Below are 26,423 nucleotides of genomic sequence, written 5' to 3' on the forward strand. Positions count from 1 at the left end.
CTTACATTTTGCACATTTAGCCTTAAAAAATGTAAATGAAATAATTGCCAGGAAATTCAGTTTTTAATAGTGAAACTGTCAACTTTTGTTTAAAGCATCCAATAAGGATGCTTTAAACCAAACAAAAAAGTTGAAATATTTCATGTTTTGTATTCTGCTTTTATGGCAAAACAAACTGTGACAAAATTTGATGAAGCTGATCTCTGCGTTATCTCTTTAGGCCTGAACTTTCCAGTGTCTATGGTGCTTATTAAGCTCTGCTCAATGTGGTTTTATTCTGCTTTGTGGAAACTATCCCAGTCATGCTGGGCTCTATTCTCAGACCTGTCAGTCGACACCAATCCCCATGGAGGCCAGAGCTTCCAGTCAACCCTCTCCTAGTTGGCACCTGGCTTGTCCCACAAAGCATGTGTGACACTGAGGAAGGCCAAATTACCAACAAGTCTCAGCAAGCAACACTTTTATGATGCACGTCCTACACGTAGAGTAACAGAGATGTACTTGGCAGCCAGAATTGATGCAACTTTCAGCATTTGACATGACCCCAAAAATATTTGACTACACAACCCTGTTTTAGTTCCAATAAGAAAACACTCTTTAAACCGGGCAGTTGATTGAGAACTATAAAGGTTTTAATTAGCTTTGTAAAAATTTGGAATTTATTAAAAATTTGTTTTTCCTAAAGATTCTGTATTGGATTTAGGGGCTGAACTTTGACTGGGCCACTCCAACACTTGATATATGCTTTAATCAAAACAAGCAGTGCCCAAAGTCAGTCTTCAAGGGCAACCGTCCAGCAGGTGTTTAATCTATCTCTGGTTCAGCTGATGTGAATAAAATGAATAGTTCATTAACTGGCCTCTGTAGAACTTGACAACATGTTGATTAGGTAATTCAGCCATTTTATTCAGGTATGTTAGAGCAGGGACAAGTCTAAAGATGGAGGACAACTGCCCTTGAAAACTGACATAAGACCCCACCAGTCTAAATCATTGCATTGTAATTCTTGCTATATCTTTAGGGTCACTGTCCAGCGAAAAGTAAACCTCTGGCTCAGTCTTATGCAGCCTCTAAATTTTCTTCCAAGATTTCACCGTAATTTACACCAACTGCATTCTCATTGCCTCTGACCACTTTCCCAGTCCCTGTTGAAAGAAAACCCCCACAGCTTGATTCTGCCACCACCATGCTTCACAGTGAGGATGGTGTGTTCAGAGTGATGCAGTGTTACCTTTCCAAAACAGTTTGGTTTGGAAGTGGGTCTAGAAGTTTGATTTTGGACCCTGACAAGAGCACCTTCTTTCAATGGCTTTTTTTCCCACCACTGTCATAAAGGCCATTTTGTGGAGTACATGTCTAATAATTGTCGTCTGTACAAATTCTCCCGAGTTGTGGAGCCCTACAGCTCCTCCAGTTACCATTGGTCTCGTCTGCTTCTGAGATTAGTTTTCATCTAGCTCGTCCTGTCGGTTTAGGTAGACGGCCTGGTCTTGGTAGGCTTCAAACTCTTCAAATAATTGATTAATCTACATGTTACAAAGTTTAGGACAGTGTTTAAGAACCAGACTCTGCTTTAAACATCTCCACAGCTTTCTTCCCGATCTGTTGTATGCCTCGGCCCACATGATGTTTCTTCACCAATGTTCTCTGAGTCCTCAGAAGCTTCTAGAGAACAGCTGGATTTATACAGGGATTAAACTATACAGTGCAAAAAAAAAAAAAAACATCCTAAATTGTTAAAATTCAGATAATTGTTTTTACTGGATTTTATTTGGAGCTTTTAAGTAAGGATGAGCTGAACACAAATACACACACCAGATTTTTTATTTGTTAATAGCTTTGAAAACAACGTATAATTTTGCAACACATCACAGAGGTGCAGTAGTGGAATGAGAAGTGCAGCTCAATATGACGGCATGCTGACACACAGCTCTGCTTTCATAAATCCACTGTCTCAGTTCTTTATCGCTTCCCACTGCTGAGCAATTAGGAGTGAGGGCAAACAATGAGCACTGATTGCACCCTCTGTTGCTTTTACGTAACAATGCTGCCTTAGTGATTACAGCTCACAGAAGACGATGTTTATTCGGCTGAAGATGAAACGTGTAGATTGCACAAATGTATATTTTCAAGATGACGTTAACATGCGTTGCGTGAAGATTTGCAGAATTTCAATTTAAGCAGAACATACAGAAGCATGAGTGAGAGTGAATCAAACCGAGTCTGCTAGAAAACAACCGTTCTCCACAAGAACACACAGAATGACAGGAACTGTGATGCCAAGTGAATTGAAAATTTCCCCTTCAGGTCACAGAAGGCATCCTGTTATTGAGCAGCGGAGAACAGGTCCAATAATAATGATGATGAGTCATACTGATTCAGCGATGAAGAAAGAATGTGATAACATGGCAGAAAACATTCTGGTGTATGCAAGACAACTATCCTAAGACATAAGCACAATTCAGTTCTCATAATTAAAATAATCCAAAAATAACATCACAGCCCTGCGAAAAGCCGCCCTGAACAGGATTCATGCAGTCTTCCTTCTGCGCCGTTTCTTGAGGCCGTCGTGTCACGAACACATCTGTATTTGTATGACAGAAGTTACTCCTCTCTCCGGGCAGCACTGAGGAGCGGGTTTACATTTCCTGATTTGTCCTTTCTGTTTCACAGGGCCACAAAAAAAAAAACACAGCAAATGATCTTCAGGTCCAAAACAAGAGATCTAAAACATAAAAATGAATTATGACGTAAAACTAGTTAAGTAAAAGGTTCATATAAAGTGCCTTGCAAAAGTATTCGAATCCCTTTAACTTTTTCATATTTCATCACATTACAGCCACTAACTTCACTGTATTTTATTGGGACTTTAAGTGCCTCAATCCAGTCTCAGATAAGCAGAACACAATGGATGGATGGATGGATGGATGGATTGATGAAGAAAAATCAAACATGGGCAATCTGGCAAATCTGAAACGCCTCCTAGAGAACATTATTAAACAAACAGCGTCATGAAGACCAAGGAACAAGGAAGATAAGTCAGGGATGAAGCTGCAGAGAAAGTTAAAGTAGGGTTGGGTTATAAAACAACATCTCGAGCTTTGAACATCTCACAAAGGACTGTTTAGAGTTTGGAGCAATTGCAAACCTATCAAGACAAAGCTGCAGAGATCCACAGCTAAGATGGGGAATCTGTAGAGAAGACAACTGTTGATTGTCCACTGTTCAGCTCGCAAAGCAAATATTGAAAGGAAGCCAATAGGAGTCCAATAAAGCATGATGTGGACACATATAGTGTACTGAAACAATGCTCCATACGCTATCTGTGGCAGAAGTCTAACATTACCCCGAAGACACTATGTCTCTGCTGATATATGGTAGTGGCAGTGTCACGCTGCGGGGAATGCTTTTCTTCAGCAGGAACAGGGAAGCTGGTTAGAGCTGACAGGAAGATGGTTGGAGGTGAATACAGGCTGTCCTGGAAGAAAACCTGAACAGACTTGAGACTGGGACGGAGGTTTACCTTCCAGCAGGACGACGACTGAAAACTCTCTCACATAAAATACATTGAAATGTCTGGCTACAATGTGAAAAAAAAAAAAGTTCACGTCGGGTATGAATACTTTTGTAAGGAACTGTAATGTAAACAGACATTTTTTCTGCTGTCGAATCCTGAACTTTAAATAAATCCAGATTTCCTCGGGATCAGAGTCTTATGTAAAGCTGCAGAAACCGTACAGAGGGTCGATGCTGAAGGTTGGCATGGGGCGCATTGCTTCCTACTTACCTGTGAGAGTTCAGATTAACTGCACGGCTCCACTTAAAACCAGTGGCGCTATAGTGCGATACCGCATCAGGTGCTGGGAGCCCTCTTCAAGATCCACAACAAAGTCTCTGAAATAAAAAACAAAAAACATTTCTACAGAGAAAGCGGGGAGGCAACAGCGACACCTGCTGGAAGCCTAACTGAATGACGATACATGAAGAAAGACCTTTACTTCTGTTCTTCTGTTTCAGGATCAATCAACATATTTTCTTGCCGCTCCTTCACCCGCAGAAACACAAAGGAGTCCAGGCAGGGCTCAGGCACTGGGGTTACAAAACAACAAAGGATTAAAGCTGGCGTTCACTAAACAGATTATAATATATGCCATTATCAACCAATATTTAATAATAGCACTGTGCTGATCAGGGCTCATTCAGAATGAAGGGAGATATTGTCATTTTACCTGCTTTGAGCATATCCACAGTCTGCAGGTTTGGAGGCATGCGTTTCAGCGCTACAGCCTTCAGGTAGGTTTCTGTGTTTGCATAATACCTGGACGCAACGTGAACCTGTTATTTTTAATCAGGAATCTTGTAATATAAACCAGGCTACCTTATGGCACTCACTCTTTGGCAAAGGCAAACTCCTCCGGAGAAAGCAGAGACGGCTGTCCCTCAGCTCGAGACTTTTCTCTCTCCAAGACATGAGGGAAGAACTTCTCGATCTGAGCACAGACAGCACCAAGATCAGACACAAACAGAGATGACGGCAACTTTCGCCCCGTTTAACTGACCTTCTGAAGACGAGATCGTAGGTAGCTGCTGAGGACGTAACGAATCCTGTCTATCTCCATCCGGTGGAAGCCTGCCTTGGCATCGCCCTTCTTCACTCGCTGCAGATTAGCTTCCTGTTGGAGGAAAAGTCACAGCTTCATCAAGCATTACGTTAACAGATACTTTAGAAAATATGAAAATAGATCTCGGCACACTGATGCTATCCATGCAGCTGAGAACCTGTAACACTGGATGTATGCTAGGTGAAACCCTGATAAACCATCTCACGTATGCAGATGGCCTAGTTGCTCTTCAGCTCAAGTAGTGCTCGTTACTGCAGCTTCCTAATATGTGTATTAAATATGGTGTGCAAAAAGGTATACAATAATTCCAGTAAGAGTCTGATATGTAGAACCAAGCAGGACAAATGGCTACATTTTCCCATATTTAAACTTAACTTTATTTTTGAGGTTTATAAAAAGGAAAAAAATACCCTGGTTGTTTTATGACTGATCAAATAAATGATGATCATATATGCAAACAATGTTGTAAGCTCTATGCTCAGGCAAATACTGCTGCAGATAAGTCTAGCTGATGTTCAGTTGGAGACTTTGTTTAAAGCTTACTCTACAACGCTCTGTACCAACTAACTACAGTCATCTTACAAACAGGTTAGCATGCACACGTTGCATAAATATCCAGAGGGGAGAGTGCCAGTCAGATGTTCGTATCTTCAAATGTTTGAAGCACTTTCAAGCAAGTTAATGTTAAATTTTATAGAGGGTTTGCAAACCGCATAATTATAGCATACATCCTACTGCCGGTTGCTTCCCGTACTCATTCACTCGTTAAAGTGCTGATTTTTTTAATTGATTACTTTCTAATTACACTTTGGAGGTAATCTTATTTTTGCATAACTTTTAGCTTTATGTATATTACAAGTAAAGCTCAAAAAATATATTAATTTTTTCTCACTCATATGAGTAAGTTAAACTCAAATAAGTGCAGTACACATAGAGTGAAATATCCCAACCTGGGTACCACTGCTTTACAGGACGCCTGCCATAATAACTTTACTCTGCAGGACTTTTCAGCACAGGTTATCCTTTTTTTCCAGTTTGCTTCACCTTTCATCGCTTGTACACAGTCATCTCCCTACGTCAGCTGAAAGAGTAGACGCAGCTAACAGGTATTCCCCTGGTACTTACCATATGAGTCAGCTGCTCCATCACACACTCCACCACCTCTGACTTGTTCTCCAGCAGCTCCGGGGAAAACTTCTCATTCAGCCACGCCTGAGAAACATAAACACGTAGCAACATCGTGAAGCCAGCGCTAACAGAACCAGAGAGAGAGAGTAACAAAGCAACGTGGAGGTTTTAAAGTCCTGTATGTGACTGTAAACAGTGCTGTTACATCGTTAGCGGCTCACCTCTTCTAGTTTGGCGATTAGCTCCGCCGGAGTCATAACATCCTCCTGGCTGTCATCTTGGTTGATGTCGCTGCCGTCTTCAGACAACGCGTCCGACATTGTTTCGTTTTAAAAAGTCGGCCACCTGAAGACTAATCACTGTTAAATATTCTGTAGATGCTAATATCCGTTTCCAAAGATTAGGAAAAAAAAAACGTTCAAGGCAAATATGCTAAGGAGAGAGGACAAACAGCTACAGGAAAAACCCTCTTGTGTATTCGCGCCACTGAGGCTCTTCTCGCGAGAGTTAATTCTGCTTTTAATCCCCGGATTTTGCCTGTAAGGCAAGCCTACTTGCAAGCTGAGTTTAATATGTACAGCTGACAAACTGGATATCAAATAAAATCCTTCAGTTTCTAAACACGGTGTCAAGGTTTATAATGGTTGCTCTATCTGCCCGAATTTATGATGCTGGAGTACTCGTATTATCAGAACTCAAAGCAAATCTGCCTGAAATATTAACTCGGGGAACACAGTTTGTCTACTTACCCTTGCACATACAGTGCTTTGCAAAAGTCTTCACACTCCTTGAACGTTTTCACATTTTATTAGGATGTACGTATTTTGTTTCGAATTTAAGAGATAGACCAACACAAACCAGCACATCCCTTACCTTCATCTGTGTTGATGAAGGTAAGGGATACAAATAAAACCCTGCGAAGCATGGGGTGCATATCTTCAACCACGGAGGAGGTTTCAGATATACATTTTTTGAAAGCCTTACACCTCTCACAGACCACTGTTGTATCTATCATCTAACATTTAAAGAGTATGGTACAACTGCAAACCAAAGACCTGGCTGCCTGTCCACATAGTTGTAAAATCTCTGTGCTTATACGTGACAGAAAGAACAAAGCCAAAAGGATAAGAGACAGTAATAAACAATCAAAAAAAGCCATAAACTGTCAGGTACAACCAGACACAGAGTTAATATCAGCAACTAAGTCATATAAACTGGCTATACTGAACATTAGATCTCTGTCAGGAAAATCATTTTTAATCATTGATTTCATTACTGACCACGATCTTGATGTTATGTTTTTAACAGAAACATGGTTACATGAATTTAATGAAGCTCCCATTCTGATAGAGTCGACGTCTCCGAACTACCATTTTCTTTGTGAGAGCAGACAGCAAAGAAAAGGTGGAGGGGTGGCCACTTTGTTTAAAGATTTATTAGAGTGTAAAAAAGTATTTCTGGGCAAATTTGACTCTTTTGAATATTTGGCTCTCCAGGTAAAGAGCCCGGTCCGAACCATGTTCTTGAATATTTACAGGCATCCTAAGTCCAAAACAAACTTTTTCAGTGATTTTGATGAGCTTTTATCTGCGATATGTGTTGATTATGACTGTTTAATTATTGTGGGAGACTTCAACATTCACATGGACAATCCTGAAGACAGACGTGCAATAGATCTATGTGACACTGTTAGAAATGTTGGTTTGACTCAACATGTTAAACAGCAAACGCACAAACAGGGACATATTTTGGACTTGATCATCACTAAGGGTCTAAACATTTCCAAGGTGTCTGTAATTGATGTTGCCCTATCTGACCACTTTTCTGTTATTTTTGAAAGCATCATCTCCAATGGTTCAGTCAAAGCGACATTATAAGAAAACGCATCTTTAAGGACGGTGCTGCTGAAACCTTTAACCAGATTTACTCTTCTACCTCCACTTTGCCCTGTAACACTGTAGATGAGCTGGTAGATAACTTTCATTCTAAAATCTCGGACATCATTGATTCAATTGCTCCAATTAAAGTGAAAGTCGTTTCTGGGAAGAAAATGTCTCCATGGAGAAGTGCTCCACCAGTCAGAAGTGGAAAAAAAGGAGCGTCAAAAAGCTGAACGCAGGTGGCGAAAGACTGGACTCCAGGTTCACTATATTATCTATAAAGAGAGACTATACAGATATAACCTACAACTGAAAAATGCAAGGGAATCTTTCTTCTCTGAGATCATCATCAAAAACATTAACAATGCTCGTGCATTATTTGCCACGGTCGACAGGTTAACAAACCCTCCTGTAACTGTAGCATCTGAACTCCACTCTACCAGGGCCTGCAATGAATTTGCTAAATTCTTCACTGAAAAAACCCAAAAGATCAGAGGAGCAGTCAGCACATCCACATCAACTCCAGGACCAAAGTTGTCTCCAACTAGAACTGATTTTGACAAAATTTCCCAATTTCACCAAATAAACTGCAAAATCTTAGAAGAAATCGTACACCAACTAAGCTCTTCTTCCTGCCGTCTCGATGTTTTACCCACAGCTTTCCTTAAGAAAGCTTTGCCTGTAATAACATCTGATTTAACACAAATAATAAACACGTCCCTTTTGTCAGAGGTTTTCCCCCAGGCCCTAAAAACAGCAATTATCAAACCTCTATTGAAAAAGAGCAACTTGGACCAGCTGCTACTACAGAACTACAGGCCTATATCAAGCCTCCCCTTCATCAGTAAGATTTTTGAAAAAGCTGTTTCAGCAGTTAAACAACTTCCTAACAACGACCAACCGCTTCGATGTCTTCCAGTCAGGCTTCCTGCTCACCACAGTGCAGAGACTGCTCTTGTCAAGGTGTTCAATGACATCCGTATAAATGCAGACTGTGGAAGAACCACAGTGCTGGTATTATTGGACCTTAGTGCAGCATTCGATATTGTTGATCACTCCATTTTATTAGAGCGCCTGGAAAACTGGGTCGGCCTTTCTGGTACAGCACTAAATTGGTTCAAATCCTACTTGAAGGACAGGGACTTTTTTGTGTCAGTAGATAACTATACATCAGAGACCACAAAAATCATATGTGGCATTCCCCAAGAATCCATAGGGCCCCTTCTATTCAATATCTACATGCTTCCCCTAACTCAGATTTTAATAAACAACAACGTAAGTTATCAGGACTATGCAGACGACACACAGCTATACGTTACGATGTCACCAGGTGACTATGAACCCATTTAAGCGCTGGGTAAATGCTTAGAAAAAATCAATGCATGGATGGGCCAAAATTTTCTTCAGCTGAATCAAAACAAAACTGAAGTAATAATCTTTGGACCAAAGGAAGAGCGTTTAAAAGTTAGCACACAGCTTCATTTAATACAGCTAGAAACCACCAGTCAGGCTCAAAACCTGGGTGTAGTGATGGACTCAGACCTGAACCTTCAGAGGCACATGAAGACAGTAACAAGGTCGGCCTTCTATCACCTAAAGAACATCTCCAGGATTAAAGGACTAATGTCTCAGCAGGACCTTGAAAAACTAATTCATGTGTTCATCTTTAGTAGAATTGATTACTGCAACGGTGTCTTCACAGGTCTGCCTAAAAAGTGTATCAGACAGCTGCAGTTGATCCAGAACGCTGCTGCCCGCGTCCTCACTAGAACTAAAAAAGTGGAGCACATCACCCTGGTTCTAAAGTCCTTACACTGGCTCCCTGTAGCTCAGAGAATAGACTTTAAAATACTTCTCTTAGTCTATAAATCACTGAATGGCTTAGCACCAAAATACATTACAGACTTGTTGTCAGTATATCAACCACCAAGACCTATCAGGTCTTCTGGCTCAAATCTACTCTGCATACCCAGAACCAGAACCAAACATGGAGAAGCAGCTTTTAGTTCTTATGCTCCACTAATCTGGAATAAACTGCCAGAAAACTGTAAAAGCGCCAAAACCCTAAGTTGCTTTAAATCAAGATTAAAAACGTATTTGTTTAGAGTGGCCTTTGACTATATCATCTAAACATTATAGTAAAGTTTTCAGTCCAATTTTCCTTTCATTTTCTTATCAATCATTCTATTCTATTCTCTTTATTTTTATTTTATTTTAAATTACCTCTGTTATTTGATTTTCTGTATAATTGTAATGTTTTTCCTTATGTACAGTGCCTTGAGTGCCTTGTTGCTGAAAAGCGCTATATAAATAAACTTGACTTGACTTGACATAAACTGACACGCTGGGGAAGGAGGGCACTGTGATGGAAATTCTTGCAGTAGGCATTTGGATTGTAAAAGAGGGGTTCTAGTAATAAGTTCTCCCCAACTCTCAAAATTTAAATAGCCCAAATTAAAGAAAATGAGGTTTGTTCTTTTTGAAACACTATGTGGGAAAAAGTCTAGTTTGGAGACAAGCTTCTTATCTTAATTTCTGATTAAGTCAAACACTGCAGTTTTGTTTAGTTCGGGTATAACATGAAAATGTCAATGCCAACTTTTCTAATTTCCCCTCGGGGATCAATAAAGTATCTTTGAATTTGAATTGAATTAAATTAAAAATACTTCTTTGCATTTAACTTGAAATTCTACAATGCAGCTGCGATCAAATTGAGCCAAACAAAAAGAGAACTATAACAATAACTCTCAGGATTGTAGTTATTATAGAGTTACAGTACAAAGAATTAGCACAAGGTTTCAGCGTCAGTAAATTTGGATTCATTTAAGAGAAAACTGTTGCTGTGCTTCTAAATACTTTGAGATTTTTTGGACTATGTGCACTCATTTTTAAAAAAAGGATCCTGAAGATTGTCATAACAACATTGATCAATTATAGCATTAAAAGATATGGTTGAGAAAACATATTCTGAAAAGAGATTGTTAAAAATTTCTTTGAATTCTTGAAGCTTCAAATTTGGTAATTTGTTTGTCTTTTATGTTTTGTCTTTGTGTTTGTTGGAATGAATGTTTGTTATATATGTTGCATGACAATAATCCATGTTTAGAATAATGTTTCTAAATCCTAGATTGATTAAACTTTGAGTTTTCAGGAGAGTTAAGAAGCAGCTTGTTTCTGAGGTAGGTGCATGTTAACAGTTTTGTAGTTTAAAGTTCACTAAGATGGGTTGGAATGTAGAAACTGTGGGTCCCGCCCATAGGCTGCCAATCAGAAGTTCTCCGCCCACCTACCAGGTTGGTTCACGCCTTTGTTGTCATGGTAACGCTCAGCACCTCCCTTCCTGAGTTTTAACACTGTTTAAGAGACAATAGAATCAAAATGCTTGTAGTGATTGTCGCCTTAAAAACATGTTTTTTTGTATAATAATTAAGGATGTAGCATGACTTTTAGATTTATGTGTTTTATTATTAAAAGGTTAATGAAATAGTTTAAACTAATTTGAAGAATTAGTTTTGCATACAGAATCATTGGTGATTTATTAGATTGAAAGTTTCCCTGGTACCATTAAGCTAGCTGACAGTTCAAGATATGCAAAAGTAAGGAATATATTTTTGATAAAGAATCTGAGTTATGACTTTATACTTGGTGGGAATTATTTATTAGATTCAAATTTGTAGGGTTTATGCATCTGAATTACATTAGATGTCCATTAATCTAATACTCATCTTCATACAAGACAAATCAGGATGATATGTGACTAATTTCTGAGTGAGACATTGATGAACTGAATAATTAAAGTTTGTGTTTAGTTGTTAATGGAACTGAATTGCAGTTAAAAACATCTGGATTTTCTTTATGTTGCTTTCGTTAAATTCATAGTGACACATAGTTATGTCAGAATTCATTTCTTTGGTTCTATGTAATGTGATCTTGGTTACTAGAACATTTTTGTACAAACTTTTTGCTGGATTGTCGCATGGGTTGGACCCTGCGCCAGAAGAGGGGAATGTCAGAATAAAGTAACATGGGGTTCCAAAAGTTTTAGCACTCATGGGAAAAAAGGGTAGCTCATACCTGCAGTGAGGACTTAGTGACAATGCGAGAGAAACGTTGTACTTTGTTATATAAATGGTGCATAGCTCCCTAAGACCACATTCGGAAAACCTCTCTGAAATTATGGTGTTGATTCTTTTGTGAAATTTTATATCTCCACAGATTAGACCATTTTTGAAATTCTTTGTGGGTATACTGAAACTATGAAATATTGACCTGTAATCAGACCTTCCTCAAACATCATGTCACATTTTTGATATTCAGAATATTTAGCTGATGGTCACTGCTAGTATATCAGGTGAAGTCTGAAGATCAATTCTTTTGATTTTGTTGGATGTTTTGATGAAGTTCATGTAGTTAAGCACTTAGGTTTGAGAATGGGACTTTGAATTGAAAATTAGCCAAGTGTTGTGAAGGCTCTGTTCTCACTTATATGAGATTGAGACAAAGGACACAGGCAAATCTCAGTCCTTTTGAAGTGCTGTGTGGCAGGTCTCCTATTTTGGACATGGGGATATTGCCAAGATAATTTTCTTCCACATCTTTGCGTGAAGATAGGATGTTGTTTTACTGTCAAAACCTGTCCACTGTGTTTTCTCAAGTTTCACAGACAGTGAAGGCTGCATTACCAGAAACAGCCACTTCCACCCTCCAGTCCTTTATTCCTGGCGACTGGATTCTGGTCAGAGAATTTAGGAGAAAACACAGGAATCCAGGGCTGGATTGGCCCATATCAGATCCTACTAGACACCCAGGAAAGCTGCAGGAAAGCTCCAGCTCCTCCAGCTTCATCTGGCTTCCAGGACACAAGTCATCTTCCAACTGGATCATCCACAGCTTGAAAGGTGTGAGGACAGCGGACCACCACAAGACAAAGAACTGTAAGCTGATCACTGGCGAGTGATTGAAGAGGTGGTTGAAGAACACTGTTCTTACAAGGGCACAATAATCTCTTGGGCAGTGCAACGTTATTTCAGAATCTACTTAAGGCCATCGCATTGCTTGAAAGTTAGAAATCATAAGGTCATTTGCCTCACTGCACACACACCACAGTGAGAGACACATGGGAAACATGCAGGGAAGACCTCTACACATTGCACATAACCTTTCTCTGGATGATGGACTGGCAACGTCTGCAACAGAGAGACAGTCAAACATGCGCCATGATGCTTATTCTCCTTAATTTCTTAACATTTGGTGGCTACTAGGCGCTCCTTTGCCTGGAGAGCAAGGGTCAGCCAAATTCTTTTCTCCCACTTTGACAGCGAGACTGACTCTGAGGAGGAAATCTCGGATGCTTTTATCTAACTTTTATGTTTATTGCTTAATATCTATCATTATGGTATTATTACAAATTTGAATGTGTTCATTTCCACCGTTGTTTAGTTGGACTATGGAAGCTTAACTTCCAGCAGGTTAGAGTTCCTGTTTCTAAATATATTTCTAGAGGAGCTTCCTACGACCGCCCACCTGTACCAGACTGGTACCAGGCAGCTTGAAGCCACTCAGGAGAGACAGCAGAATTTTTGTTTTTTTTTTGTTTTTTAAGTTGTGTTTATGATTTGTATTCTTTGGAAAAAACTGTTTGCTTTCAGTACCAGAAGAAAGGACATTCCACTTCAAGGTCACAATGCAGCTATATGGAAGATGGTTTGTTCTGATGCTAATGATTGGTATTGCAAGTATTTTTATAACTCTTGTGTTCATTTTGGGAAAGGTACAGCAAAGACAATGTGTGGTTAATCTGACTAATAATACTCATCAGCGAATTCGAAGAGAGATTCATCACTTTTCTGACTACTATGATCATACTGATAATGTTTGGTGGCAACTGATGCATCAAACTGTGAGGAATTATACTGTACGGGAAAGCAGAAATGTTAGTAGATTTCCTAGTGAGATTAATTTAACATGTGCGTCTACAGAAACTCTTTATAGAATTCGGGGTAATAGAAATCCGGTTAAAGATCCAGATATTTGTATTACACAGGAGGAAAGTACACCTTATTTCCTTGGGAAGACAGTAGGTTGCAAAGCTATTATATGTGTTTTATGTGCTTTAATCAACAGACATAAATTTGAGTCATGTCCTATCAGAACTGATCCTTATACTATTTCAGAATCTTTGGCTCCAGATCCCTTTGTGTTAACTCTTAATCTTACAGCCATGGTAAGATACCGGATGGAGGTTAATTGTATGGCCAGGCTGGTAAATTAACCAGGGTTTTTGTTCCTTTTCCTTTATGTGATGGGTACTCATGTCCTCAGAACATGGGTTGGATGTGTGGAAATAGATTATATCTGTATCTGCCTGCTACTTGGTCTGGAGTATGTTATTTGCAAACTAGAATGGCTTTGGATTATCTGTTAGCTGAGAGGGGTGATGGTTTTGAAGAATTTTCCTTTAGTTGTGATTATCTTGTAATCAGAAGGAGGGCACTGTGATGGAAATTCTTGCAGTAAGCATTCCACAGTGTATGACCTTTAGTTTACCTCACTCCAGTGAACATCTGTGTTAGAGGAGGAAGCTGTAAAAGCCATTATCAGAAGTTTAATGGTTAAGGACATTTGTTACGGTGATGCCTCGGGGAGAGTAGATGGTTGTTCCTAGGTAACCTTCTCACCTCTGAACCCGAGAAGGGTCTAGGGTCATAAAACACAGACTCTTTGAAATTGAGATAACACTGTCATGTTCTGGTATAAATACTGTGTGTAAATGTTGATCGGGGCTCTGTTTCAACTGACTTGCTCGGTGACAGAGTCATTCAAACGCTGAATGCCTTTGAATAAAACTTATAAAGACAAAGTCCGTATTTTCTCTTGTTATGAGTCAACTTCTACCCACTTTGATAAGAAAATTCCACAACAGCACTCATTCCAGAAGCAGTCAAGGGGACCATGGTATAGCTGGAGAATCCACAGCTATGGTGGAAGAACCTATTGACAAGCACTTCTCCAACACCTGTATGGAAAAGCTGCAAGTGGAGAGCAATTGCAATATCTTGTCAAGTTTAGAGTTTGCAACAAGCAATGTGGGGTACACTACAAATATGTGGAAGAAAGTACTCAGATACGTCTAAAATGAAAATCTGGCAAAACGTTTACAGTGGCAGAAAACTAATGCTGCACATGACCTTGAACACACCATCCCCATGGTGACACAGTGTGGTGGCAACATCATGATGTGGGAATGGTTTTCTGCAGCAGGGACAGAAAAGCTGGGTGGAGTTCACTGGAAGATAGATGGAGCTAAAAACAGAGCAATACATGAAGAAAATCTGCAAAAGACTTGAGACTTGGGGCAGAGATTCAGCCTCCAGCAGGACTATGGCTCTAAACAAAAAGCCAAAGCTGTATTAAAATGGTGTAGATCAAAAGTTATGAGTGTTAGAATGACCCAGGCAAATCCAGACTTTATTCCTATCAGTAATTTGTGGCAATACTTGAAATTGTATTTTCACAGCTTCACATTCAATGTGACTATTTGGCTTATAAAATAAATAGAGGTTTGCGGATGTAACGTGAAGAAGTAAAATGAGTATGAATTGTTTTGCAAATCACTGTAATTGAAAGCTTGAGTCAGAGAAAGCTATTTATCATATGAAACATCCATTTTTTTTAATCTTTCCCTGCTTCTCCTTGCTGGGTCCCAGGGGAGAGGACAGGGATTTAGGGCTGATAGATGGAGCTGGTGTGGTCGTAAGGCAGATGACAGGTTGAATAAAGACAGGTCGCCAGTCTATCACAGGGCAACAAAATATAAAATAAAACCTTTTTTTAATCAGAGATTTAAGATGTTAATCTTAAAACAAAATGAAAACAAAACAAATTTTATGGGAATTCAGTGCTGTGCGATAGGAATGCATGGGTTATGGAATTACTTTAAAAATACGCACATTTTTAAATAGCTAATTGTCATTCACATATTTGTCACTGCGTCAACATTCAAAGGCACTCTCTGACCTTAATAAATACGTGGTTGTTAAAATTCCAGGCACCATTCATTTATACACTGCATGTCAACCTTGTATTTGGAAAATCAGTTGGACTCTTATTGCCCTTGATGCCCACACCCAATTTATACAATAGCAGAAATGCAACAGTAAATAGGTAGGTGTTTTGAAGACAGAAGGAATATAAATAAAGTACGGTATTTTATTCCTACAAGTCATCTGCACAGTGGCGCAGATGGTAGCACTGTTGCCTTGCAGCAAGAAGGTCCTGGGTTTTATGAGTTTGCATGTTCTCCCTGTGGATGCGTGGGTTCTCACTGGGTACTCCAGCTTTCTCCTACAATCCAAAAACATGACTGTTTGGTAAACTGGTCTCTCTAAATTGCCCTTAGGTGTGAATAAGTGTGTGCTTGGTTGTTTGTCCTGTATGTCTCTGTGTTGCCCTGCGATGGATTGATGACATGTCGAAGATGTACCCTGCCTCTCGCCTGTAGTCTGCTGGAGATGGGCGCCAGCTCCCCCGTGACCCACTGTGAAATAAGCGATATAGAAAATGAATGAATATTTAACAATGACATTACATTTGTAATTAGTTGTCCCACCATTATACAGTCCTGAACACACTTTAAATGTTTAGTAATCCTCAGTCCAAAAATATAAAATTCAATATATCTAATTTACTTTACATTTACAATAATTTCTATTATCTGCTTCACTAGTTCCAGCTGTTTCAGACCACATTGTGGCTTGCTGCATAATCTCATTTATGTGATTTCCTCTTTCTATTTCCTCCTCATTGCTCTTGCCTAAGAATTCTTAGTTTTTTTCACCACCGACAAGCTTGCAGCCACGCCACAGCACTGACGTTCAGCGTCACAGACCACAGCAGTTCTGAGCTCTGCGCTGCATCAGCCCTGCAGGGCAGCGAAGACACCCTAATGCTTTGTACAGCAGATCAACAGAGACAAAGGCTCAGAGTGAAAGCTTGTCAGCAGAAACACAATCTGCAGCAGCAACAATACATAAATCTGTCCCATTAAAAGCTGGATAAAAAGAATCCGTTAATAACTAAATACATATTTTTTAATTACCTTTTTGTTAAAGATTTTTTTCAGCACTAATGGCCTTTATTAACAGCAACCAGACAGGAAATGAGCATATAGAGAAGAAAAAATTTATAAAGATTATTGTTTATTTCTTTTCATTTTCTTTTTAAATACATTTGAATGACAGCAAATCCAATGCATTTTCTAAAAAAATATTTAACACAGAGAATGTACAAACCAGCATCTGAACAGTTTACAACAATACAGTACTAAAAACAACAGCAGGACTGCTTTCTTTTAAGAATAAGAAGTGAAACTGTGCAATTAAAGATTAATGAGGTAAAACTGACCATTTAAAATTCTAAACCTATCTGGATGTGTGAATTTCCCAGAAATTATGATTTTTATTTGGATTTATTTGAACAAAGTAGAACGTTCTGGGGAAACAAGACAGAATGAAAAATAATACAGTTTTTAACATTTACATGATACAGGTTACTTTCAACTGGCCTCAGTATAGCAGCTGTAGAGAAATGTTGCCTTTCTAGCTGTTTGACCGACGGTTTTTAAAAACTCATCTAGGTATCTCCGAGCCCCGATTTCCTTTCCTCTGAAACTCATTTGAAAGCCACTCTAAAAAATTTAATTATCCTCCTCAAAGCTTGCGGGGATAAAATTGATTCATGGCAGATAGTGGGTATCCAACTTGGGGACTTAACAGAGGAATGGAGTAAGGATAGGGGAAAACAGCAGGACCAAAGATAGTAGAGTGACCTGGACCTACTGGCATAGGATGATACATTTGCTGGGAGTGAGGGAGTCTCATTCTGTGGTGAAGCAGCGCTGGGTGCACTGGTTGCTGGTGCCGAGTGTCTCTCGCTGATTTGTCGTAATTGGACATGATGCACAACGCCGGCACAGTGGTGGTGGACTGAGAAAATCCCTGCTGAGTGGGAGGAGCTTTCTGCTGCACTGTCCTTGGTCTGTCTCTCTTCTCTGGATGATAAGGCCACGGGGCCACACCACCCAGCTTCTTAGTGCAAGTCAGAGTGTTGTCCATCTGGAGAAACCTGCTCTGGAGAAATTTGTAAGTTGGCCGAATGGGAGCAGGCCGCAGCAGCTGCACTGATTTGGGGATAACTTTGTTGAAGCTAGAGGCAGAAGTTGAGAAGGAGGGGGATGAGTTTAAATATTTGCCGGTTCCTTTGCGATAAGGCTCCCAGGCGGAGTCTTTTATTTGGCTTTTTAGAGAATCAGTAGCTTGCGCTTCGGAGCTAATTTGAGACACATCCTGTTTTTGTGCCGAAGTATTTGTAGCCGTCTGATTGCAGCTCACAGGCTTGTTGTCCTCTTGTATTTTTGCTGTGCTCAAACAATTCTCGGCCGACGTTGAGCTGTGTCTGGGTTTGTCCTCACTCCCTGCTGGAGATTCTTCTGAAGAAACAGAAAGAGGGGAAGGACTGCGTGAAGAGGAGGAGGATACGGGCAAGGGAGAACCTTCAGAAGAATTGCAGTTCCTGCTGGAAGAAGCCCGGGTCGGAGATAGGGAGCAGTGGATAACTGAAGGCCTTTCCTTATCCTCTCTCTGGGATCTCAGCGGCACATTAAGGCTGGCCTGAGCCATTCGCTTCTTCTTCTCAAGAGGAGAGATGACTTCTCCAGTTGTAGAGTGTAGATGAGCAACCCAACTGCTGGATGCAGAAACCTGCAGGATGTGGCCATTGACAGGCGTGCAGAAATCTCCTGCGGTTCTGTTTGGTTGAGAGCGCTCCGGGTGGCATCTGTCAGATCTAGAAGGCCAGAGGGCAAAGTGAGGATTCATTGTTGTTTCACTTTGGCAGACTGCATCTGGACTTCTCTGAGCGAGTAACTTCAAGATAAGACAGGAAACATTTTGTTACTCAAATGTAGACTTTTTTTATTTTATTTTATTTTATTTTATTTTATTTAGTGTTGTCCGTTGTTACCTCAGAATCCATTTCTCTTTCAGAATGACTCCTCTTCCTCTTTCCATCAGCCTTGTTCACTTTACTCTCCTGATTTCTTTTGTATGGCTTCCGTGGTTTGCTTGGAGGCAGAGGTTTGTCATCCTCTCCTTTTATGTGTCTCTCGAATGGCAGCACCAACCTGTCATACAGCCAATCGATCTCATTTTTACAAACATCTCTTTAGATTTTGGGATTTATTTTTCCACTTGAATGATTTCCACTCACCTCTCATAGTGTCTCCGAGTGCAAGTAGCAGCGCTGGTACTACCTGGGCTTCCTCCAAGCTCATCGTAGACCCTCTTCCAAAGACGTCCAGTAGTCACCTGATGTTCAGCACATTGAGGAAGTTTAAGTCCACTCAGTTTTTACAGGGAAAAGATTTGCACATTTATTTTGTATCATCAACATGCAAATACTGAATAGTGAAAAAGACTGGTCCAAGATGGCCACCATGATGATAACCACTTTTTTTAGACCATTTTGCAGCTTATTTTAATTGTGGTTCCACCCTATAATATACACTACTTTAGCACAGCTTATGACAAATAGCATAACAAGCATGCATCATGTTTTATTGCAAAACCAGCAAGATCATAAAGAAATATGAACAATATTTTTAGGTGAATTCAGTAAAGGCATAGTTCTGAATTTTGGAAGTAAGGTTATAAGCACTTAATATCTGACCGGCAGCAGAAAACTTTCTCAGCGTCTTTATTTATCGTACATTTAGATGAGTTGGACCCAGCATAATTTCATTTTGTGGCATGAGATGCTGCACCACTATTGATTTTCCATCTAAAGTGATCAAAAGTGATTCCAATCAGAGAAATTGCCTTATGGAAAATAAAGCTGACTGAAAAGTAAGACATACAAAATAATAATATTGTTAACTTTCTATGCTGCTTTACTTTTATATGAGACAGTTACTTTCTTTGGAAACACCAATATAATCCTCTTCTGTACAGCCTCCTTCATCTATTTCCTGTGTTGTAATTATTGGTTTCTCTGTACAAACTGCCCAATACAAAGATAGTAACAACTTAAAGATCTCAGACGTCTACTGGGCCAACTAATTTGGATGTTTAGGTAAAGAATATGCCAGAGAGTTATCCACTATAGGTAAAATGTTAACTGCTTGTACCCTTTTACTAGACTCTTTCATCAGAATTCTGAACTGTCCTTTAAAGAGATGCAATCTTTTAGAGTAAACAAAAGAATTGCTCTCAGATTTAGCCTAGTTATCATTTCCAACTGTACCAGCATTTTGTAACATAGTACTTTAATTGTGCATCCTGTGTTTGAGTGGTGGCATACTTGCTTTCAGAGCTATTTTAAAAATGTCTTACAGGAAGGTAGTGGCTGGCCACCCTTCAAAAGCCATGTCAGTTGCTTTACTTTCATGAAACAACACATATTTTTTCAGCTTGTGAGCAGCCTCAATTGTTGTGTTCACGTCCCAGTAACAACGCGTTGGTGGTCAACTCTAACCCAGTTTGGTTCCACTGAAATACGAGTTTCACTCTCGGTATTCATCCGAAAGTGGCAACATCAAAAAGAACATAATATTCTGAGAGCTCAGCAGACTCACTGTCCCCCAGTGTGGTGTTACGGTGACCACGTTTTAGCGTTATAACCTGACAGGTTAATTACTTTCCAGCACAAATCAGTTAACACTGAGCCCTTAAAGAACAAATAAGTGGAAAAATGACTCACCGATTCATATCCTCCAAGTTTCACTACAGCTTTGTAGATCATCCAGAGATCAACTAGAAGTGGAAAAAACACATGAGAACCAAAACATTTTAATGTAACGTTCTTGATAATGAAGATCCACTTACTCTGTTTAAAGCCAAGATGTGGGATCCTTTCTATGGGTGTACCTTTATCTTTCATAAATGAGTGCAAACGTGCTATGAATACTTTTTCCTCCATTGGCATCTTACTGGACCTCGTTTCTTCCTCACATTCAGTTGTAGAGTCGTGAATTTCAATGACACAGGGAGAGGCCTGGTGGAAAAAAAACACAACACATATATATCTCTCTCCATATATATATATATTATATGCATATATATTGTCATATATATGTATGTATACATGACGTTGATGACTGCATTGTGTAGGAACTTGGTTTACAGTTGAATGCATCATATTATAGATGACAAAGAGGAGTCATCTCAAAACACACAAATGTTGAAATGAAACATCAAAATCAGAGAGTAGGGTTTTACCGCTACTTTCAATAGATAACCGCTACACATCCTGTCTGGAGAGAAAGCTGCAGACTTGTGGGGTTTTTGGTCTAGAGCTGTCAGTCAACGGTAACACGAATGGCACTTTAAAAAACAAGCTTTTGCCAAAAGAATATAAGGGTTGTAAAATAAACATTATTTGTTGCAGGCCAGATGTTAAACAAAGATTGTAATAGGTTTTGTAACATCAGTTGAATTTGGGTTGATTGTAGCGTTTAGTTACTTCTTCTTTTTTATATCCCAAACTAGTATGACAACTTTAATATCTTTTGCAACAGACAGGCCAAAACAGCGGTGGCCCATTGAACCAGGGTGAAGATTCAAATCAAACAAGAAAAAAAGCCCTAATGGTTATAATATACCAAACATTACATCAAAATTAAATCGAAAGAAAAACAACTCACAAACACCAAATATTAAATAGATGTACCTTAATACTATTTTAATGATTACCTTTAAAGTCTGACCTCATTGGTTTTATCTCAAGACGTTTATGGTTTTTGTAAGGCTCTGTAATGCCATTCTGCCTCCTTTTGTCTAAATGTTGCATCATTTTCCTTGAGGCTTACCTTTTCTCTAATTAGTTTGGTGGCTATGACATTTGATTTTTGTATGAGAGAAAAACACCCAATCTTTATGAATTTGTGCTTATGTGATTGTTTAAACATATAACAGAAGAAACACACTCTTAGTGTTTCTAGCATGATAAAGATCCCAAAGCCTGATTAAACATGATTGTAGTGGAAGATCAAAACATATTTTTTAGAAAATTCCAACCACGTGTGACTAACATTCAGCTTACGTGTTTGATCACATAAACGCTGGTTCTGGTTTTAGAGAAGCATCAGGGCCAACAGTTGCTGACATGAAAGAATAATTAGAACGTGCTCGATTGCAAGAAATTCCAGCGGACTCTCTAAATTCTGCTCCTATATACGGTAAAGTCAGCTCGACTTGGTTCTTCTCCTTTGAGGTTTAGTTTCTTGTCAGCAACCACTAAGCCACCCACTCCTTGTGACATCTCCACACAGCCTTGTGTGTTTTTCTCTAAACCTCTTAATATATAGATGCATGATTTGTCTTTTCTCTTTGGAAGCATTTAAAAAAAATCTGTTGAGAGCTTCTAATGGAGAGTATCATAATATGAAACATGATCCACTGAGCTTTAGTGCCATGGGTGGAACAGCTTAATAAGTGTACCTTAATTGTAGCTTCTGCTCTTTACAGAGTAACACAAGTATAACAAGTTTATCTTAGTTGGTCAATTAGTCAGGCTGTCTGCCCAGGTAGCCAGTCTGCTGCTGAACATATGCTGCTCTTAACTTGCCAACTGAAGTTTCAGTGTTAGCTTAAAAAGAGCGATTGGTGGCCGTTTCGAATTTTGCCATGTATGTTGGCATTTAAAAAAACATTTTTTACGCAGGCCATAACCTATGGAAATGAGGCATATTTTGTGGAAAATCAAGCTATCTGCATATATATATATACTAGGATCAAATGTTTGAAATTCACAGTGTTCTGCTGCATTAGGATCAGGTATGCGAAGTGACATCACGTGACATCTTTTCTTTTTTAGGAATCTTGTTGCATGCGATTAAGTTTTATTATTATAGGGTCATGGCTGCGATATTCAAATAGTGGTTGCGTAAATGCTCTAGCTTTGGCAAACATGCTGCGGAATGTTTCGACATGCCCAAAAAATCTGTGGCAACTTGGTATAGCTGATCAAATTATGTGTGCTACAGAGTTAAATGTGCAGGAAGGCACTGAAATGCACAGCAAAAACGCAGTAGGGAGACAGGAGCGTTTTTGTTTTTAATGCCACCACTGTCTGTGTTTTTCTCAGCCTAAAGAATTCATAAAAGGAAAAATTTGTGGTTATTTTGAGGGAAATAATGTTACTGTTTTCTCTCACCCAGATAACCAGCAGTGTGCAGTAAGAAGTAGGGGTGGAGCAATGCTGCAACACTCTTTCATTAAAAGGATTTTAAACTGTAGAAATTATACCAGAAATTTTAAAATCGCAACTTTTTAAAACCGCTGTATACTTGGATACCAGAATGCCTATAGTTACCACTTAACAAATGGAAAAACAAGCTGACATTTTTACCAATCTCTATAGAGCATACAAACAGACTATAATGGCTTCTGTCTCCCAACCACACATACCATCATAGTCACTTAACTGCTGAAGTGAAATCTAAAGTTTTGAAAAGTTCACGCTATATATTCAAATGCAAAATTTCACATTGCTGCCTCCTTGATCAAATTTCGGTAGGTTGGATGTCAATATTTGACTTTGACTCATCAGGCCCAGAAGCTGCTATTTCTGCGGCGCTCATTGTACAACAAAACAGCGAGAGGCGGTTTCATATTGAATCGAGTTCCTCTATGTGGTTCCTGGTTCCGAGAAGCAAACCTCTAGAGTGAGTAATAGTGAAGGTGCAGAGCTCTAACTAAGACAGTCCCGACTGAGTCACAGAGCAGTGGCCAACGCTGGCGTTCCCAGCTAACCGGGAGCAGCTCTGACTTTCCACAGTTTTTGTGAACCTCTGCATGATCTGATTCCACACCATACATGTTGTGAAAATGGAAATGGAGATTTTATAGGCCACTTTGGCTTTCAAAGTAAATTGATCTACGGAGAAGATACTTTTTCAGCACCACAAAAATCTGATTAAAAACCTGGGTGAAATTCACCTACAGTCACAAAGGGCCTGCTTACTTTCAGCCATTGTTTTTCTCGATCTGATTCACAAAAGTTTCAGGTTTATGCATTGACGGTTGCCAACAGGAAATGTCTGCGCTATGAGCCACACACTGTAGCCCCCTCTCACCGTTTCTTCTGCAGCTCTCAGTCCACACCACAGAGAGAATATCATTGTGAAACATTCGCTTGATTTTCACTGATGAAATTTTTTGGAAAGCTGTGTGGGTGATGATGTCAGTGTGTTTTAGATGCGATTCTCGCAATGACTGTGTGGCGTTCAGGATTGATGCTATCTGGAGGGCAGAAGTCACCGCAGAAACCGCCAGGCTTTAAACTGAAGTCGGCCTTGGAAATTTGATGAGCTAATTTGTGCTTCTCATATTGTACCTCTCACTTCAGTTACCAGAATAGTGGCGTTGAGTTTCTTTATGCGCAATAAAATATTGTATTGTGTGAGATGTCTGCTCTTTTTTTCTGTCTCTCTCTCTTTTGTGTTGATCCTTCTTAGAATACAAAGCAGAAGCCTGTTCCTTGTTACTCATTTCACAATCACTCAAAAAAGATTAAACAACTGTATACAGACACACACACACACACACACACACACACACACACACACACACACACACACACACACAATCAGCCCTTCAAAATGCTCTGTCGTGTCTTAAATCGAGCAAAAAGGGGAAATGAAAACACAACAGATAACACATTCTGAGCAGTGAGGTCTGTAGTGACGAATTAACTGCAGTAAACTGCCCAGAGGACCAACTGACAGTTTTTTTTTTTGTATTTATTCCTGGTACCTGTTTCGCTCTCGCCTTGTCTTCATCACTGCCAGCTGTTTGTTGTGGTGCCTCACTCTGGTCCTCTTCAGCTTCATCACACACACACACACACACACACACACACACACACACACACACACACACACACACACACACACACACACACACACAAACACAAAAGAAGAAGAAGTCAGCTAATTGTGTGAATCTGAATTCAAAGTAAGCACTTTATTTTGAGAAAATCCAAAATCAGCTTTGTGCAATTTGTGCGTCAATGGTCAGGTGATGGATCAACACACAAACACACACACAAGAAGTAATCTGTAGAGCACATTGTTGACGGAGTGTGATATAAAACCACAGGTTGCAAAACCACTTCCTGCTCAAGAACACAACCGCTTCTTTGTTGCACTGTATGATATTGTAACTAAGAACTACAGTATCTGGAAAAAGAGACATTCTCTCAAATAATATACAAATGCATAAGAGTATAGTTAACCCCATGGACTCTCTATTTCGGTTATGAGAGTAAAAACAAATAATGCTGTACATTATCTCATATGAGGCAATTCTGTCTTCCACAAATTAGATTGTTGTCTCTGAGAACGCGGTTGCCTCCCTACAGACGTATCCTGGGTCACTCCCATTTTAGGGGAAAATGAAACGCAAACTCTTAAAGAAAAGAAATCTCAGGCTGGGGGGCGACATGAACTTCTGAGAAAGAGATGTCCTTCTTTGTCAGCTACTATCTTGACACATTGTGAGCCGTTCACCCACAGTGATATTTTTTTTCAGGGGCAAAACTAATATGCTTCTCTTTTGAGATCACTGGTTTCCTGTGCTTGTGGCCAAAACATTTAATTCTGCTTTCAGTAGCCTCTAACTTCCCCATTTTACGTGATGAAGACATATTTTTAATAAAACATTTCACAACTTGCTGAATTAAATGACTAACTTGTAGTCAGATTTTAACTAGACGTGTACTGTTAAAATGATTGTAATCAGACAGTTTTACTACTTCTGGATCACTTTTATATAAAGAAATTTTCTTGAAAGTGCAGATTGCTCTATAGAGCAATGTGGCTTTCTAAATTCAACATATTTATTAAAAAAACAAGTGAAATGTAGTAGAATAAAACCTGCCTTGATGTATCTTTTTCGTATATTGTTCATTTCATATATATTGTACTTTGAACTGCTACTATTTGACAAATTCAAAATCACATAATACTGAACTACTCTTACACTATTTAACATAATATTTGAAAAATAATCCACAAATATAAACAGTATCTGTGCTGTAAACAATGATCGAGTTAGTACTCACCCATTTCCAGAAGCTGTCTTCAAGTCTTTGGCTCGCTGTGTTTGTGACAGTAATTCATGCGACAGCCTCTTCAACTTCACACCACCAAATAGGAAGATGTCTTCGCGGGACAGTTTCATTGGTTGACTGATGCCATGACAGCAAATGAGGCTGGGAAACTGAGTTTTCTTTTCTTTTTTTCATACCAAGTCTCACAGTATCAGTTCTCACCATGTCATCCTCTGATATTCAGACTGAAAAGTGCAGCTGTGTTAAATTATTGGTAAACAGCAGACTTGTTTTATGTCTGAACTATTTTTTGGTATAATAAGCTATAAAAGCAATAAAGTGCTTTAGCTTTAAGGAATCCTAAACTGTGGTCGTTGTCTTTGGTGTAATCCTTACATAAAATTGTAAAATAATTTCAAATTGTGTGCACATTCCTATGAATGAAAACAAGTAATTTAGGAGATTTCTTTTTTTCCCCTCCATTTTTGGACTAAAAGGAATTGAAATAGAAAATATAACTAAGTAATCTTAAAATGACCTTACTGATACATGGAAACATATCCTTCTTAATAGGAAAAAACCAAGCCTATTATTATAAGCACATATAGGCTGGACTCAAATTCAGCAAAATTGTCTGAATTTGAGGAAGTGAAAGCAGCTCTCAACCGATGTCCAAATAAAGGTCTGA

General features: G+C 39.2%; 2 protein-coding genes across 2 annotated transcripts; both read right to left on the reverse strand.

The window, feature by feature from the left end:
* Positions 1-1,806: 1,806 nt before the first annotated feature.
* Positions 1,807-6,257, reverse strand: gins4 (GINS complex subunit 4 (Sld5 homolog)). Its single transcript, XM_047381777.1, has 8 exons — positions 5,972-6,257; positions 5,748-5,834; positions 4,560-4,673; positions 4,393-4,490; positions 4,230-4,318; positions 3,999-4,089; positions 3,788-3,894; positions 1,807-2,662 (listed from the first exon to the last, which is right to left on the reverse strand). Exons 1-7 carry the CDS (start codon positions 6,068-6,070, stop codon positions 3,798-3,800), a joined length of 675 nt encoding a protein of 224 aa, XP_047237733.1. The 5' UTR covers positions 6,071-6,257; the 3' UTR covers positions 1,807-2,662; positions 3,788-3,797.
* Positions 6,258-16,810: 10,553 nt separating this feature from the next.
* On the reverse strand, positions 16,811-25,831 carry arid5a (AT rich interactive domain 5A (MRF1-like)). Its single transcript, XM_047380375.1, has 7 exons — positions 25,748-25,831; positions 24,439-24,509; positions 20,509-20,677; positions 20,384-20,436; positions 18,896-18,993; positions 18,650-18,809; positions 16,811-18,552 (listed from the first exon to the last, which is right to left on the reverse strand). Exons 1-7 carry the CDS (start codon positions 25,749-25,751, stop codon positions 17,338-17,340), a joined length of 1,770 nt encoding a protein of 589 aa, XP_047236331.1. The 5' UTR covers positions 25,752-25,831; the 3' UTR covers positions 16,811-17,337.
* Between the last annotated feature and the right edge of the window lie 592 nt (positions 25,832-26,423).

Source organism: Girardinichthys multiradiatus, chromosome 12 (assembly GCF_021462225.1).
Source record: "Girardinichthys multiradiatus isolate DD_20200921_A chromosome 12, DD_fGirMul_XY1, whole genome shotgun sequence".
Classification (NCBI taxonomy): Eukaryota; Metazoa; Chordata; class Actinopteri; order Cyprinodontiformes; family Goodeidae; genus Girardinichthys; species Girardinichthys multiradiatus.

Excerpts from the sequence above, each read along its gene's own strand:
- arid5a (XM_047380375.1), bottom strand. Across the intron at positions 20,678-24,438 it reads ACAAGGCGAGAGCGAAACAG|GCCTCTCCCTGTGTCATTGA; the intron begins GTACCAGGAATA and ends TTTTTCCACCAG. Across the intron at positions 18,553-18,649 it reads AAAGAGAAATGGATTCTGAG|TTACTCGCTCAGAGAAGTCC; the intron begins GTAACAACGGAC and ends CTTATCTTGAAG.
- gins4 (XM_047381777.1), bottom strand. The coding sequence starts at position 6,070 with ATGTCGGACGCGTTGTCTGAAGACGGCAGCGACATCAACCAAGATGAC. Across the intron at positions 5,835-5,971 it reads TAATCGCCAAACTAGAAGAG|GCGTGGCTGAATGAGAAGTT; the intron begins GTGAGCCGCTAA and ends TATGTTTCTCAG. Across the intron at positions 4,319-4,392 it reads GAGTTTGCCTTTGCCAAAGA|GTATTATGCAAACACAGAAA; the intron begins GTGAGTGCCATA and ends CGTTGCGTCCAG.